General features: G+C 42.1%; 1 protein-coding gene across 1 annotated transcript in view; it reads left to right on the top strand.

Moving 5' to 3' along the window:
- Atp8b1 (ATPase phospholipid transporting 8B1) overlaps positions 1-17,433 on the top strand; it is a 105,393-nt gene that overhangs the window by 66,347 nt on the left and 21,613 nt on the right. Inside the window, exons 9-16 of the mRNA XM_042675255.1 lie at positions 1,174-1,256; positions 1,367-1,525; positions 1,810-1,898; positions 4,858-5,048; positions 9,566-9,774; positions 11,146-11,189; positions 12,324-12,480; positions 15,348-15,536. Of these exons, the coding sequence (XP_042531189.1) occupies positions 1,174-1,256; positions 1,367-1,525; positions 1,810-1,898; positions 4,858-5,048; positions 9,566-9,774; positions 11,146-11,189; positions 12,324-12,480; positions 15,348-15,536 (1,121 nt within the window). The remainder of the gene's footprint in view (positions 1-1,173; positions 1,257-1,366; positions 1,526-1,809; positions 1,899-4,857; positions 5,049-9,565; positions 9,775-11,145; positions 11,190-12,323; positions 12,481-15,347; positions 15,537-17,433) is intronic.

Here is a 17,433-nt window from a genome sequence, read left to right as displayed (position 1 = left end):
AGCTCCGTTTGTTGCATAGAGTCATCTTAGAGTGGTGAAATATTAGACGCTACTTTTTTCTTTCTTTCTAAACAGTGGTTTGGAACACAGGCTGGTTTAATGAGGGGAAAGACTATGCCACTTTTCTGACTGTCACAAGAGCAAATGATTTGGAAGCCAGCAGTTCCCGGGTCTGGAATTTTACTCTAGAGAAAAAACAAAACAAAACCTCTTCCACGCTAAGATTCTGTGATGAGAGCCAGCCAGATGTAATAGTGTGTGCCTGTAATTTTAGCTGCTCAGGAGGCAGAGATGGGAGGAGTATGGTTCAAGGAAGATCCAGATAAAAGAGCTATCATGACTCTATCTCCAAAAAACAGCAACACAAAAAAAGCTGGAGAAAGAGAAAGGATTAGAAGGTTATTCAGGGCAAAACACAGTAGATGCACATCTAAAATATACCAGAATAAAACTCCCTTCATACAATGAATGCACACAGTAAAAAACAAAAAGCCGGGCATGGTACTGCATGTCTGTACTCCCAGTTACTGGGGAGGAAGGAGTGGGACAGTGCCCAGGAAAAAAATGACAGATCTGAAAAATACAAGGGGGCTAGGAGGCATGGCGGGAGTGGTAGGCAAACACATGACCCAGAGTTCAAACCCAAGTTATACCAAAAAAAAAAATATAAAAAGTTTCATGTGAACAGGATTTAAAAATAGGGGGTGTGGGCACCTGTGACTCCTACCTGGAATCCTGGCTACTTGGAGACTGAAATTAGAAGGATCAAGGTTCCAGACCAAAAATATCCATGAGACGCCATCTCAATAAGGAGAAGCTGGGCACGGGAGCCCATGCCTATATTCTAGCTGCAAGGGAAGCCTAAAATAGGTAGATTGTATTCTAGACACCTGCTAGGGGAGGAAGCTAGAAGCAACAACAACAACCAAAACAACAACAACAAAACAAACAGAAAATCAAAGTTAGATCCAAGAATCAGCAGTAGACTGCTTAGCAAGTTGAGACACTGAGGGAAAATCCTAGTGTTGAAAAAATATCAGTAATAGTAATAGAAGAAACTAATGTTAGCTTTCACTTTCAGGTTTGCCCAATGTGACTTTCTTCATTTCCTTCATGTTCTTGTAGCGCTAACATGTGCTCATTTAATTCTCTTCCACCCACCCCTCCCTTTAGAGAAACCAATTTGAAGTTCAAAATGGCACTGGAAATCACAGACCAGTACCTCCAAAGAGAAGATAACTTGGCGACATTTGATGGTTTGTCCAACATATGTCTGACTTTTTACATTTTACTTACTTGATTACTTTAGTTGTTGGTTAAAAGCAGAAAAAAAATCTAAATTCTTAAATCCTGTGTTTCCTAAAAGGCTTTATTGAATGTGAAGAACCCAACAACCGGCTGGATAAGTTTACGGGAACATTGTTTTGGAGAAACAGAAGTTTTCCCTTGGATGCTGATAAAATTCTGCTGCGAGGCTGTGTGATTAGGAACACTGACATTTGCCATGGCTTGGTCATTTTTGCAGGTATTTTTGAGACTTTCTGGGGAAATTGACCTTCTGTGAGCACTTATTTAAAAGAAAAAATTGTGGGATTTTTTTTTGGTCCTTTATCCATCAAAGCCAAGAGTAATTTTATTCATATACTTACTAATTGATTTCCCCAACTATTGATCACCATGATTTTCTTTGTATGTAAAGTTGTATTGATACATAACCATATACCCATCAATTCTGTTTGGCCTGTGGCAAGTTTTGTGCTACCATGGAAGAACTGAACAGTTGAATCACTTTGGATTTTCTGTTTTTAGGTGCTGACACTAAGATAATGAAGAATAGTGGAAAAACCAGATTTAAAAGAACCAAAATCGATTACTTGATGAACTACATGGTGTACACGGTATTTATGTTCCATTTTAGTAGATGAGGGGTTAGACTGCTGCCATCTGCTCTAATTTTCTTATGGTTTCCTAGCGCAAAGAAATCTGACATCTTTAGATAAGGAGAACAATATTTGGGTGCTCCAGGCCTAGGAGCTCAGAAATGCTATTCTTCTAGTAGGACAGACCCCTGTGAGAAAAAAATTACACATGTGGACTATCTTTCCCAAGTACTTTGGTGTCTAGAGCACAACTGGTTAAAAATTAGAGAAAGCCAGGTACCAGTGGCTCACATCTGTACTCAGGAGGCTGAGATCTGAGGATTACAGTTTGCAGCCAGCCTGGCAGAAAAGCCTGTGAGACTCCTATCTCCAATTAGTCAGTGAAAAGCCAAAGAGGAAGCATGGCTCCAGTGGTAGAGTACCAGCCTTGAGCAAAAATGCTAAAGGAGCATGCCCAGGCCTTGAGTTCAGGCTCCAGCACTGGAAAAAAAAATCAGGGCATATTATTTAACAGGTTGAGGATCCCAAACAAAGGATAAGGTAGATTCGTTTCCTGTAATTGTATTTTTCATAAATGCAAACTTCAACTACATTTCCTTCTCCTGCTTCTTCTTCTTGTTTGGTATGTAGCATACAATATAACTTCATATATTCCAAACACAAGACAAGGCTAAAAAGAAGGTATATAGAAGGGCCTCAAGACCATGTCTAAGTTTGATGCTAGATAAGAAGGACTCACAGAATTTGGCACATAGCTGTGCTCATAGCGATGACTTATTACAGCAAAAGGACACAAAGCAAGATCAGAAAAATACCAGGCACAGGGCAAAGTCCAGAAGAAATCAGACAGAGGCCTCTAAGAGTTCTTTCCCAAAGGAGTCATCTACATGCCAATTCCCTCACCCCACTCCCAGCAGTGACTTGTGACCATGTGTGTATCTTCCAGAAAAGCTCATTAGAGTCTCTTACCTAGCACTGGTTATGTTGGTGCCACCTGCCCAGCAGACACCAACATTCTAAGACTTCCTAAAGGAATGCAGGTGGTTAGCATACATAATGTTGTTTACACATTTAAGTTCAGTGGGCCATTCATATCAGATAAGAAATAAAAACCCAGGAAGTTCTCCCCAAACTGAAGCATCCAATTGCCAGCCAAAGGCCAACCTGACAAGCAGACCTTCTGAGGAGAGGAGTCTCAGGTCTTCCATGTTAGGTCTTTTCTGCACACAGGTGACTCCCAAATATTAAGCAGTTCTCCAACATCCTTAGGTTGCAAATATTTAGTTCAGTTTGATTATGTAAATTCGTAGGGACTTAGAACTCTTCGAGTAATATAATCATTTAAGAAACAGCTCCTTTTTCCCCTGCTCTCAGATTTCATGAAAATTTTGCTGGAACTTGGCACCTTCATCTTTAGTTGGCATGGTCATGTTCCTGGCCATGGTCAAGGTCATGGTCAAGGTCATGGTCTTGTGTAGAACACTTATAAAGGGCTCATCTTCTCCGTGCCAACTTGCTTTGAGACATAGAACTTTCAGAATCAGTGTCCAGAAATGTAATAGGTCCCAGAAATTTCATTCCTACTCCAAATACTCAAAAACAGTAGGACAGTTGACTTTTGAATGTGCCCCATAAATATATGCTCATCTATTTCACAACATAGTTCTTTTGGTCTTGCTCCTTCCTTCTTTCCTTCTTTCCTTCCTTCCTTCGTTCCTTACCTCCCTCCCTCCCTCCTTCCCTCCTTTCTTTCTTTCTTTCTTTCTTTCTTTCTTTCTTTCTTTCTTTCTTTCTTTCTTTCTTTCTTTCTTTCTTTCTTTCTTTCTTTCTTTCTTTCTTTCTTTCCACCCTGGGGCTTGAGCTCTGGGCCTGAGCACTGTCCCTCAGCTCTTCAGCTCAAGGTGAGTGCTCTACCACTTGAGGCACAGTGCCACTTCTGGTTTCCTGGCGGTTTATTGGAAATAAGAGTCTCACAGATTTTCCTGCCCGGGCTGGCTTTGAACCATGATCCTCAGATCTCAGCCTCCTGAATAGCTAAGATTACAGGCGTGAGCCACCAGCGCCCAGCTTGGTCTTGCTTCTTAAGTAATCTTGTTTACTGTGCCATCTCATCCTTATGACATTGTAGCTTCAGGAATAATTATGCAAATATGGATGACATTTCTGTGCTCTAAAAAAAATTTTTTTAAATCCAAGCCTGTAATCTCAGGCTTCTGGAGCCTAAGGTAGAAAGATGGAGAGTTTGAAGCCAGCTTGAGCTATGTAACAAGACCCTGTCTCAAAAATCAAAACAAAGACGTAAAATATTTCCATGCAATATTTTCTGTAAGAATCCCAATTCAGCATTGTCTGAAACTGTTTCAGGCAGGGTAGAATATCTTCTGGTATTGTTCAAACCAAAAGTAATTGAAGGGGATATGACAGCACCTTCTCTTTGGAAAGATAATTTGGGGAGTAAAACTTTGCTTTATACATGTACTATAAGCCAATCAATCATAACAAATAGACTCCTAAAGCATTCTTGTAGTACTGTTTTGCTTTGTTTTATTGTGCCAGTAATGAGGCATGAAATTAGAGCCTTAGACATTCCCTTAGCTTTTTTCACTCAGGGCTAGCACTCTACCACTTGATCCATACCTTCACTTCTAGCTTTTTGCTGGTTAATTGGCAATAAGAGTCTCAGGGAGGGGATATTTCTGTCCAGGCTGACTTCAAACCAGGATCTTCATATCTCAACCTCCTAGGTAGGAGGTAGGAGGTTGAGGAATGAGCCACTCATCCCTGGCACACATATTCCTGTTATATATATATATATATATATATATATATATATATATATATATATATATATATGCATATATATATAGTTTTTATAGTCTACTAAATCACAAACATGGAAGTACTGCATAAAGTTCATGAGCATCTATGAAATGCATGGGGTGGAAATTCACCCGTTTCAATGTTTTCTGCCTTCTAGATTTTTGTTGTCCTCATCCTGCTCTCTGCTGGCCTTGCCATCGGCCATGCTTACTGGGAAGCACAAGTTGGCAATTATTCTTGGTACCTCTATGATGGAGAAAATGCCACGCCCTCCTACCGGGGATTCCTGAATTTCTGGGGCTACATTATTGTGCTGAACACCATGGTGCCCATCTCTCTCTATGTCAGGTAATGACTGTCCTCCCCTGGGTGTCTGGTCTTCGGGCGAGACTGTAGTCTCTTTCCACAACTTCATGTGAGTGATCATTGTTCCAAAGGTCAAAAGGAAACAAGAAAGTAACTTGTGCTTCAGAACTGAGGGTAAGATAGAGAAAGGAAATGAGCGTCTGAGAATCTCTTGGTGCTAGGCACTGCCTATCTTATCCTCTTTGAAGATAAAGTCACTGATATGTCAAGGTCAAAGGCAATAGTTATTCAGTTGGTGTGATTTTTTTCTTAGTGGATTCCAAAGCCCAACCTTCAAAAAGAGCCTGGGAGAAGGGGAAAATTTTACATGTCATGGAAAAACTTACATCCCTTTTTGATGATCCCCATCCTCCTGTCCTTATCAAAGCCTTCCTTATTACTGTCTGTCACACCCAAGCTTGCAATCAAAGTACCCACCTTCCTGCCACTACCCTTTGGTGAGAAAGAAGGTCCTTGCTTTGCTTCAACCTCTCAAAATGTTGTTTCTCTTCTCAGTAGCACAACAAAGTAGTCACAACAAAGTTGACATAGGCTGGGCACTAGTGGCTCATGCCTATAATCCTAGCTACTTAAGAGGCTGAGATCTGAGGATCATAGTTTGAAGACAGCCTGGGGAGAAAAGTCTCTGAGACTCCTATCTCCATTTAACTACCAAAGAAACAAGAAGTGGAGCTATGGCTCAAATGGTAGAGTGTTCACCTTGAGCAAAAGCTCAGGGACAGTTCTCAGGCCCTGAGTTCAAGCCTCAGGACTGGCACCAAAAAAAAAAAAAAAAAAGGAAGAAAGGAAGGAAGAAAGATAGGAAGGAAGGAAAGAAAGAAAAAGAAAGAGAGAGGGATGGTGGGAGGGAGGGAGGGAGGAAGAAAAGGAAGGAAGGAAGGAAAGAAGGAAGGAAGGAAGGAAGGAAGGAGAAAAAAGTACTAACAAGTATCAATAGCTTTGTTTGATGATATTTCTTCATTTTCTCCTTTTTCTGTCTTTTATATCAAAGTTCACTGCTACTGTCCAATTGGATTTCAGAGCTTTTGGGGGTATAGGGCGGGGAGAGGGGGGAACTGTGCCTTGGAATATGCCCAGCAGCCAGAGTGAGTTCTTGGTTTCAATAAATCATAGCCCTGTGGTACCTGGGATCTCACATGCAGACCTGTAATTAGCAGCATGTGTTTTATGTTAATTTTATTACATGGGCATTTGTTTTGTTTTTAATTTTATTACATGTAATTACTTTTGCTTTCCTCCTGCGAAGGAAGGCCCTGGGGCCCGCCATGTGTCCTCTAGCCACTTGAATAAAAACTGACACCCCTGTGAAGGGAGCGCACATATGTACTGCACAGATTCTGTGCCAAGCTTTCAATGTGTGTTATAAAATACATAGTATATGGGCTGGGAAGGTGGCTCAGTGGTAGAGCGCTTGCTTTGCATGCCTGAGGCCCTGGGTTCAATTCCCCAGCATCACATAAGCAAAAAGAAAAAAGCTGGAAGTGGCGCTGTGGCTCAAGTGGTAGAGTGCTAGCCTTAAGCTGAAGAGCTGAGAGACAGCGCCCAGGCCCAGAGTTCAGGCCCCATGACTGGACCCCCAAAAAATAAAATAAAATCCTTTATGTCATTTGAGGATTTAAAAAGTGATATTACTAGACGAATGCGATTCCTTTATTTCTTTGAGAAATAAAGGTCTTTCCAAAGCAGATGTCAGATCAAGTTTTTCCAAACAGAATCTCCTAATTTGTCTTCCTCTCCAAAGCAGCTTTCTGTCTCATCCAGAATAAAATCGTTGTGGCCACAGAATCACCACGGAGGCCTGGAGGAGTCTAGGGCTCTACACTCTGTTGGTGACTCTTCCCCCCTTTTCCTCAGCCCATCTCCCTGGGATCCTGCCACTCCAGGCCCTTTTATGCTCCTCCTACCACCAGACCTTTATACCGTCTCCTATCTCTGCCTATAACAGTCTTCTCTAGATAGCTCCATGCTGCTCGTTTTTTTATTTCCTTCAGACCTTAGTGGAGATGTCACCTTGTTATCCTGGGCCCTCCTGGATCACCCTATTTAGCCCATTACTTCTCTTCCCTGTTGGCCTCCCTCTCTGCTTCCCCTGCTTTGATTTTCTGCAGAGAACACTCAGAACCTAATAAAAGTATAGGTTTCCTGGGTGTTTTATTTGCCTACCATGGCCAGAATGTAACCTATTTAAGGGCAAGAATTCCAGGTGCTTCATTTGTTGTTGTATCTTCCATACCTAAAATGGTGATGGGTACCCAGTAGGACCAATGGAGTGTTAAGCTCCCTTCAGTGAAATAAAGACCTTTTTCCAATTGCTGGGTATGTAAATAGCTTCTTTATACCTGAGATCATAGCTGCGTGATTTAGCACATTCTTGTTAGCCAGGCACTTGGAGGCTGAGGCAAGAGGATTATAAATATGAGGACAGTTTGGACTATATAAAAAGATCCTGCCTCAATCTTGCTATCATACCTCACCCCCCAAAGCCTACATAATTCCTTGGTTTCAAAAGTGAAATGACCCTTTTAGATTGTCTTCTTTTGAACATGTATAACTTGTAAGAAAATAGAAAATAAATACACTTTTTCACAGTATGGGAACACAATATAGGAGTTCTGTGCATGAAAGACTTTATCCTGTTTGAGAACACACAGGTCTGTCACTCACTGGCCACTCACTCTCATGACCCTACAGCTAGTGGCAAAGGTGAACTAGCCCATCTCAGTTGTCTGGATGTGACGAGGAAGGAAGAAAGAATAAGGATGTTGCCTCTGGGGTGCTGTCTGCAGTGTCATTATGTCACTGTTCCCCAGACTCTGTGTTCCAGAGTTCCATGGCCTTGGACTGACATGCTTAGAAGGATGGGGGAAATCACACTCAGAAGATGCTGTGACAGAACACAAGTGACCTGAGGTCAGCTTGACCTTGAAGCTGGGGAGTGGTACTTTGGATCAAGAGAACCCAGAGGCTATACACATGGCGCATAGCATGGCTTATCTCCTTGAGGATGTCTTCATTTATTCAGGCTACTAGAACAAAACACCTTAGGCTGACTAACATATGAACAACAGAAATTTATTGTTATACTTCTGAAGGAAGTCCAGGAGCCAGGGATAGCCTATTGGGTATCTGGTGAGGACCCCCTCAGCTTCTGTGATGGCATCTTTTCTGCGATGCCATCACATGGTACAAGGGGAAAACAAGCTCCCCTTGTCCCCTTTTATAGACATCAGTCTCATTCACCAAAGCCTTGCTCTAGGAACGAACCACTTCCTCACTGCAGTTGAATTGGAGATTATGTCTCAACATATGGAGTTTGGAGGAACACTAAGAATGTTCAGACCAAAGCAGTAGATAAGTGGGTTACTTATTTGAAATATACAGCTTCAAAAAGCAAAGATCCTCTTTGGCTCACAGTTTCAGACAGTTTGGCCTGTTGGCACTTGGCTCTGTGCTTCTGTGTTGTGGTGAAGCAGAACAACCTTGTGGCAGGGTATGTAGGGGAGGAAGAGACCACTATCTCATGGTGGACAGGAAGTAGAGAGTGTTTCAAGGAAGGGACAGGAATGAGAGAGGGAGGATATAGGAAGGGGCCAGGGCAAGATGTAGTGCTCAAAAACAGGTCCCTGTGACCTTTGTTTTCCAACTAGTCCTGTTTCCTACCTTTCACCACCAATGCTATCCTACTATAAATCTATCAAGAGATTAGTCCATTGATTAGATCAGAACCCTCTGGATCTAATCTCTCAAAAATGCCATCACCAGCTGGGGTGGTAGTGGCTCACACCAGTAATCCTAGCTACTCAGGAGGCTGAGATCTGAGGATCACGGTTCAAAGCCAGCCTGGGCAGGAAAGTCTATGAGACTCTTATCTCCAATAAACCACCAGAAAAACGGAAGTAGTGCTGTGGCTCAAGTGGTAGAGCCATAGCCTTGAGCTGAAGAGCTGAGGGGACAGCCTTCAGGCCCAGTGTTCAAGCCCCACAACCGACACACACACACAAAAATGCCATCACAGACTGGTGGCTTACACCTGTAATCGTAACTATTCAGGAGCCTGAGATCTGAGGCTAGCAGTTCAAAGCCAGCCTGGGAAGAAAAGTTCATGAGATACTTATTTCAGATGACCATGGAAAACTGGGAGTAGAGCTCTGGCTCAAAGTAGTAGAGTCCTAGCCTTGAGCAAAAGAGCTCAGGGTTAGTACCCACTTCCTGACTTCAAGACCCATGACCAACAAAAAAACAAACAAACAATGCCATCACAGATCTAGAGGTGTGCTTTAACAATAATTGCCTATGCATCTCTTCATTGGATCAAACTGACAGTCAAAATGAATAATCACAATAAGCAAATCATGATTGGGGGTGTGGCTCAAGGGGTAGAATATCTGCTTAACATGTGGGAGGTCCTGAGTTCAAACCCCAATAGTTCTTAAAAGAAAAGTAAGGGTAAAAAGGACTACTTGCCACTCATATGCCATGAAAGAAATCTCTCTTACCAGCGTGGAGGTGATTCGTCTAGGACAGAGTCACTTCATTAACTGGGATCTGCAGATGTACTACTCTGAGAAGGACACACCTGCAAAGGCCAGGACCACCACGCTGAATGAGCAGCTCGGGCAAATCCATTACATCTTCTCGGATAAGACGGGGACACTCACACAAAATATCATGACCTTCAAAAAATGCTGCATCAATGGACAAATCTACGGTGAGTAGGAGGGTATCGAGAGGAAAGGAGAAAAATCAGAGGTCAAGGTCAGAACTACGCCCTCGATGGCAAGATTCAGATGTAGTTTGGGTCTGAAATAGCAGGGATGGTTGACTATTGAATCATAGTGGAAGCTTCATTCCTTGTGTACTGCCTGGAACACAGCCTGCCTTGCTGAAGTTGCTGGTGCCCTTGCTTTGTGCAGTCATGTGGATATGGGCATCTCTAGCCCACTGCCAAAGAGCATCCTGGGCACTGTTAAGAAAACATGTATGGCAGAGGTCAACAGTCAGAAACAGATCCTTAAAAAGCCAAAAGCAATTGCCCTCCGGGTCCCATGGTTACATCTGTAATCCCATCTACTCAGGATGCTGAGATCTGAGAATCAAGTTTAGAAGCCATCCTGGGAAGAGAATTCTAAGAGACTGTTGTCTTCTATCATCTAGTAGAATGCCAAAAGTGGAGGTGTGGCTTAAGTGGGAGAGGGCCAGCCTTGAGTGGAAAAAGCTAAGGGATGTGCCCAGGTTCTGCGTTCAAGCCCTAGTACTTACACAAAACTCAATTGCCATATGATCAGCAATTCCACCTCTAAGTATATATCATACTGAAAGGAGTTGGGAACCAAGACCCAGAGAGATTTGTGCACCCAGGTTCACCATAGCATTACTTACAATAGCCAAAAGGAAGAAAGAACCAAAGTGCCAATCCATGCATGAACAGATAAGTAAAATGTGCTATACACAGACAGTAGGAACTATTTGGCCTTATGAAAGAAGAAAATTGTATCTGTGCTTTGATATGGACAAATCCTCAGGGCATTGTGCTGAGTGATATAAGCCACTCTCTCTCTCTCTCTGTCTCTCTGTCTCTCTCTCTCCCACGCACGCACTCACTCACTCACTCACAAAAAGGTCAGTGTCATGTGATTACATTTAGAGTAGTCAAAGTAGAATGATTCCTAAAGACAAAGTAGAGTAGTAGCTATCTCCAATTAACCACCAGAAAGCTGGAAGTGGTGCTGTGGCTCAAATAGAGTGCTAGCCTTGAGCTGAAGAGCTCAGGGACAGGGCCCAGGCCCAGAGTTCAAGCCCCACGACTGACAAAAACAAAAAACAAAACACCTAGACTGGGGTGGCAAACTTGTTCTGTGAAAAGCTAGATCATAGGTATTTTGTCCTTGCAGGCCCTATATGGCCTCTATCAAGTATTAGCAATTTTTCACTTTTTTCCACCTATTGGAAAATGTGAAAACCATATCTAAAAATAGTTCATGACATCTAAATCAACACTTTCGCCATGGACACAAACTGAGCAGGCAGAGTCTGTGAATGCCATGGATACTCAACTTGTTTTGTCCTGTTTGTTTCTCAGGAGATCATCGAGATGTTTCTCAACATAATCATAGCAAGATAGAGGTGAGTCCTGCAGATTAAGGAGTGATTGGAGATGTGTTTTCTAAAGCTGTATGGATAAATTTCCTCCAAACTGTGTGGCCTAAAGCAACAAGAATTTATTCTTACAGTTGTGGAGGCCAAAGCTTGAAATCAGTGTGTTAAGTGCTGTCTTCTATGGGGCATGAGTGGCTCATGCCTGCAATCCTAGCTACTCAGGAGGCTGAGATCTGAGGATCATAGTTCGAAGCCAGCCTGGGCAAGAAAGTCTTTGAAACTCTTACCTCCAAGGAAAGTATGTGAGACTCTTTTATCTCCAATTAACTATCAGAAAACCAAAGTGGCTCTGTGGCTCAAGTGGTATAGTACTAGCTTTGATCAAAATTGCACATGGACAGCACTTAGTCCCTAAGTTCATGTCTCAGGATTGGCACCAAAAAAAAAGGGAAAAAAAGTTGTATTGTTACTAAAAGCTCTTAGGGGAGGATCTCTTCTGAGATCTAACCATTTGTAGCAGTTTTGGGGAGCCCCAGGCTTGTAGAAACAAAGCCAAAATCTCTGCCTCTGTCTTCAAATGTTTTACTCAGGTGTCTATGTGTGGATCTTTCCATCCATCCATTTTATTCCAATATGACTGCATATGAACTTGATTGCATCTACAAAGCCTCTGTTTCCAAATAAGATCAAATCCATAGGTACCGGTTAGAGCTTCCCTGGATCTGTTAGCAGGACACGACTCGACCTCCAATATGGTTCTTTTAATCTTAAGATTGGTATCAACTTCCGAATATGCTACAATGTGCTCAAGACTCTAGGTGAATTTTACATAATTCAAAAACTTGGCTTTAGCCAAGTGCCAGTGGCTCACGCCTTTAATCTTAGCTGCTTAGGAGGCTGAGATTTGAGGATCACAGTTTGGAGCCAGCCTAGGCCGGAAAGTCTGAGACTCTTATCACCAATAAAGTAAAAGAAAAAAAATCTGGAAATGGAGCTGTGGCTCAAGGGAGCAGGACACTAATCTTGAGCTCTGAGTTCAAACCCCAGGTCTAGCACAAAAACAAAACAAAAAACAACCTTGGCTTCAAAGAAGAATTTATTTGTTTTAATCTAAAATTATTTTTTTTAATGTATTGTCTTTCCCTTTTCCATTTCTTCCAGCAAGTTGATTTTAGCTGGAATACATTTGCTGATGGGAAGCTAGCATTTCACGACCATTATCTTATTGAGCAAATTCAGTCAGGGAAAGAGCCAGAAGTCCGGCAGTTCTTCTTCTTGCTTGCAGTCTGCCACACTGTCATGGTGGACAGAGCTGATGGTGAGTATTTCTCTGGCCTCTCACATACTGGAGGCCAGTTTTTAGTTTGCAGGTGGCTCACACTTAATGATTCAAATGCATATCAAGTTGTTCTTATGAAAAGTCTGTCTCATATTTGTTAAAGCAATGAATAATTATGAGGATCTACTATAGACCCTATTTAAAATAAATCATGAAATTAGTCCCTTCTTTCCTTCTCCTCTCTCTCCCTCCTTCACCATCTTCCTTCCCCTCTTCCCTCCTTCCCTTCCTCCTTCCCTTCCTTCCTCCCTTCTTCCCTTCCTTCCTTCCAATTGAAATCAAAGCCTTGGTTATAATCAGCCAGTGCTCTGCCACTGAGCTACATTCCCAGCCTAAAACAAACTTCTTGTTTCTGTAAGTTTACAGGTGATTCAGTTATAACTGTGCATGTGTTTTTCATGTTAGAAATGAAATTTTATCTTTAAAACATATCATTGGCTCTTGAATTATGATAGAAGAATCAAAATCTCTCTGCCACATTGTTAATGTTTATTGGGAATATAAAATCAAGCCTTATCTTTATCACATGTGGACTTTAATCTTGAACAACCCTTACTACATAATGATTTTAGAGATTTGCTTTTATTTCTAGATTCAGATATTATCAGCCAAAAAAAAAAAAAAGCCTGGGCCTTCTTAAGATGCCTTTTTCCTTCCAAGGATGATAATTAATGGGAGTTTTTATATGAATAGGCATAGCTAGAGTTCACATTCCTTTACAGAATTTTTTTTTAAATGTCTTTATTTTTCTGTAGATGTACAAAGCATTTTCAGTTCCACAAGTAAGATTATGACTTTATAGAATTCTTAACTCCAATGTGTGCCAGCTTGGTACAGCAAGCTTGTCCAATAACAATAAAAATGATTCATTTTTATCACTGACACAACAAATTATATATGTATGTATGCATAGTGTAAAGAATGATGGGAGGTAATTCTTTCAATGTACCTCTAATGAAGCACAGCCCATTTTCACATCATTGATCTATTTTCTAAATTTTACTTCAGTCACTGCATCATATCCAAATCCCTCTTGATAAGCCCCCTTGATATTTCATATTAAACAGAGATCTGAGGATCACAGTTCAAAGCCAGCCCAGGCAGGAAAGTCCATGAGACTCTTACCTCCCATTAGCCACCAAAAAGCCAGAAGTGGAGGTAGAATACTAGCCCTGAGTATAAAAGCTCAAGGACAGTGTCCAGGCCCTAAGTTCAACCCCCAGGACAGGCGTGCATGCACACACGCACACACACCCCAGACACACACACACACACACACACACACACACACACACACACACCAGATATGAAATCTCAAGAGAAGGAATACGCATAAAAGATTGTACATGTAGGACTAGGTGCCGGTGGCTCGTGCTTGTAACTTGAGCTACACAGGAAGCTAGGTGCCTGGCTAAGCATCATTTTTGTTTGCTTTGCTTTCATAATCCACAGATTAGTCTCTAAAGAAAGGTAAAAGTACAATGCATACAGTTTCCTGCAGAGGATTATTAGTCCAAATTTCTTCCTGATAACCTAAGATGAAGTTGGAACAAATCTAGAAAGTTCTTCCCTTTTCCTCTGAGCCTGCAAGTTTGTGGTTATATTACCAAAGCACAATGGGAGGATTTTCCTTTTCCTGTGATGGCTCCCATAGAACTGTCTCACGTATGAACACCTCACCAGCTTTTGTTATTTGTTCCTTTTTTGTTGTTGGAAATATGTTTAGTGTCAATATTATATGAAAGATCACAGACTGAGCCAGCTAAAGTTGTATAGAGATACTTTGTTCTCACTGCTGCTTGCTTAGCTCTGGGTAAACAGTTTGCCTTCTGTGTGTATGTTTGTAGAATGGCTAGATTTAGCAAGTAAGTTTATAATTTCTGGTGCATGACTTTCTGGATGAACAAATAGCTTGCAGTGTCATGTGTAATTAACACTGGCTCACTCTGGAGGCCGAGGGAGGATAGGTTGGATCTAGGAGTATGAGACCAACCTGGGTAATACAGTGATAAAGATAAAAGCAAAAGTCAACAAGACTGACTTACTGAGAATGAAGTATCTTACTATTAATGAAAAAAATGGAAAGTTTAATTCTACCTAGAGCTTTTCACCCTGGAGCGTCCTGACCTTACAGGTAGTTTTCCATAGGAAAAATTGTCATAAGCCCATGGCCTACCTCCTGCTCATGCTAGTATGACCGTTGAATGACCTTTTATATAAAAATTCACTGGCTATGGAAAGACTTCTGTTTTGAGGCAGAATAATTAAGCAGGAAATAGAAAGTCTTGAGTAGACCAAGGATTTCTTTTTAATTTTTATTGAAGCTGGCTCATGACTATGATCCTAGCTGAGATCTGAGGGTTGTGGTTCAAAGCCAGCCTGGGCAGGAGAGTCCATGAGACTCTTATTTCCAATGAGCCACCAAAACACTGGAAGTCGATCTGTGGCTCAAAGTGGTAGAGTGACAACTTTGAGCAAAAAAGCTCAAGTACAGGACCCAGACTCTAAGTTCAAGCCCCATGACCAACAAGACCAACAACAACAAAAATTCTTGAAGTATTACTGTATCTATCATTAAACAGCTCAGTGAACATATCCTTGAAGCTAGGATTATGAATGTGTTCCACAGCACCTGGCTTGGCCAGCTGTTTAATTTTCAGTTTCTATTTGCTGTTTACCATCCAACATAAACATCTCAAGTTTAAGGCATTTTTTTATTTTGGCCAAATCTTTGTTTTCTGGGCGGTGCACTGGTCTCTGCAGAGGAGCCTTGGCTCAGATCTCAGGGATGGCCTCAGCCCCGCTTCACAGCTGTGCTGGGATTTCTCTCCTGCTTCTCTTGGCAGGTCAGATCAACTACCAGGCGGCCTCTCCCGACGAAGGAGCCCTAGTCAACGCCGCCAGGAACTTTGGCTTTGCCTTCCTTGCCAGGACGCAGAACACCATCACCATCAGCGAGCTGGGCACAGAAAGGACCTACAGTGTTTTGGCCATCTTAGATTTCAACAGTGACAGGAAGCGGATGTCTATCATTGGTAGGTCTTTAGACCCAGTCTCTGAATCCTTGTATTCCATGTTGCTTTGCCCTTCGTTTAATTTCTCGGCACCAAGAGAAAAAAATGAATGGATGAACCATTCTCAAAGCCTATTTACTTACTCTAGAATAACCCAAGGTAGCTGTGGAAGCTCACAGTGGTACCCAAGGGATGGGGGGTGGGGGTGGGGTGGAGAATTCAGTGCTTAGGTGTCAGTCGTACCTCTTGACAACAGGCCATTAAATAGAGAGGATAATCCTGTCCTGTGTTGAAATGCTTTTCCATAAGTAACTGGAAATGATTTCACACTCACAGAAAAGTTGTAAAGAGGGTAGAAAGAACCCTTCTTTGTTAATGATTGCCACGTTTTTTCTTTGTCAATATCCTTTATATACAGGTTTGTATCTTTTGAACCATTGGAGGATAAATTTACAAGCCCAATGTTCCTCTTCCCTAAATGCTTCAGTAGATATTTTATCAGAATAAGAACCTACATACATGTGTTTACTCCCACCCCATATACATTTTAGATAATAGTTATCACAACCAGAAATTTTAGCTGGATGCTAGCGGCTCATGCCTGTTATCCTAGTGACTCAGGAAGCTGAGATCTGAGGACCCAGGTTTGAAAAAGTCCAGGTGGACAAATCTGAGAGATCCTTATCTCCAATTAACCAGCAAAAATGAGAACTGGAGGTTTAGCTCAAGTGGTAGGACACCAACCAAGGAGACGAAAGGTCATGAATTTAAGCTCTAGTACTGGCAAGAGAGAAAGAAAGAAGGAAGGAAGGAAGGAAGGAAGGAAGGAAGGAAGGGAAGGAAGGAAGGAAGGAAGGAAGGAAGGGAAGGAAGGAAGGAAGGGAAGGAAGGAAGGAAGGAAGGGAAGGAAGGAAGGAAAGAATGGGTAAGATTAATGTGATACAGTATTATCATCTAATATGCAGTTTTTGACATTTATTAGGCAATTTTTCTGGTTGTCTTGTCCCCTCTTCCTTTCTGTTCCCCTCGTTTTCCCCTCTTTTTCTTCTTCCCTCCTTTCATCTATATGTTTTTCTGATCTAGGGTCTAATAGTTAATCAAGAATCTGAATCAAAACAATTGTTCAACTTTTTTTGGAGGCACTAGTGTTTGAATTTATGGCTTTGTGCCACTTGAGCCATGCCTCCAGTCCTTTTTGCTCTGATTGTTTTTCTCAGTATTGGGGATTGCACTCAAGGCCTGGGTGCTGTCCGTTAGCTTTTTTTTTGGGTCCGGTCATGGGGCCTGAACTCGGGGCCTGGGCGCTGTCCCTCAGCTCTTCAGCTCAAGGCTAGCGCTCTACCACTTGAGCCACAGCGCCACTTCTGGCTTTTTTCTTTTTGCTTATGTGGTGCTGAGGAATCAAACCCAGGGCCTCATGCATGCAATGCAAGCGTTCTACCACTGAGCCACCTTCCCAGTCCCAGCTTTTTTTTTTTTTTTAACAAGGTTGCTACTATACTATTTGAGCCACTACTCACTCCCCTGCCAGCTTTTTGCTGATTGATTGGAGGTGAGAATCCCATGGGCTTTTGTGCCTAGGCTGGCTTCAAACCTTGATCCTCAGATCTCAGCCTCTTGAGTTGCTAAGATTCTAGGTGTGAGTCACCAGGCCCCATTATTCAGGTTATTTTTGAGATGGTCTTGCTTTTCCTAGGCTGGCCTGGATTGTGGTCATCCTATTTACACTTCACACCATCGCTGGGTGACAGGTGCACACTACCACACCCAGCTTTTTATTGATTGGGATGAACTCTCACAAACCTTTTGCCCAGAAGAACCTTGAATTACAGTCGTCCTGATCTCCACCTTCTGAGTAGCTAGGGTTGCAGGCATGAACCACCAGTGTCCAGTCTTCAACTTTAAAAATAAAGCATCT

This window comes from Dipodomys spectabilis, unplaced genomic scaffold (genome assembly GCF_019054845.1).
Source record: "Dipodomys spectabilis isolate Male_0828 unplaced genomic scaffold, ASM1905484v1 ptg000024l, whole genome shotgun sequence".
NCBI classification, from domain to species: domain Eukaryota; kingdom Metazoa; phylum Chordata; class Mammalia; order Rodentia; family Heteromyidae; genus Dipodomys; species Dipodomys spectabilis.
The sequence above is the reverse complement of the archived record's forward strand: the minus strand, read 5'-3'. Positions and strand labels throughout refer to the sequence as shown.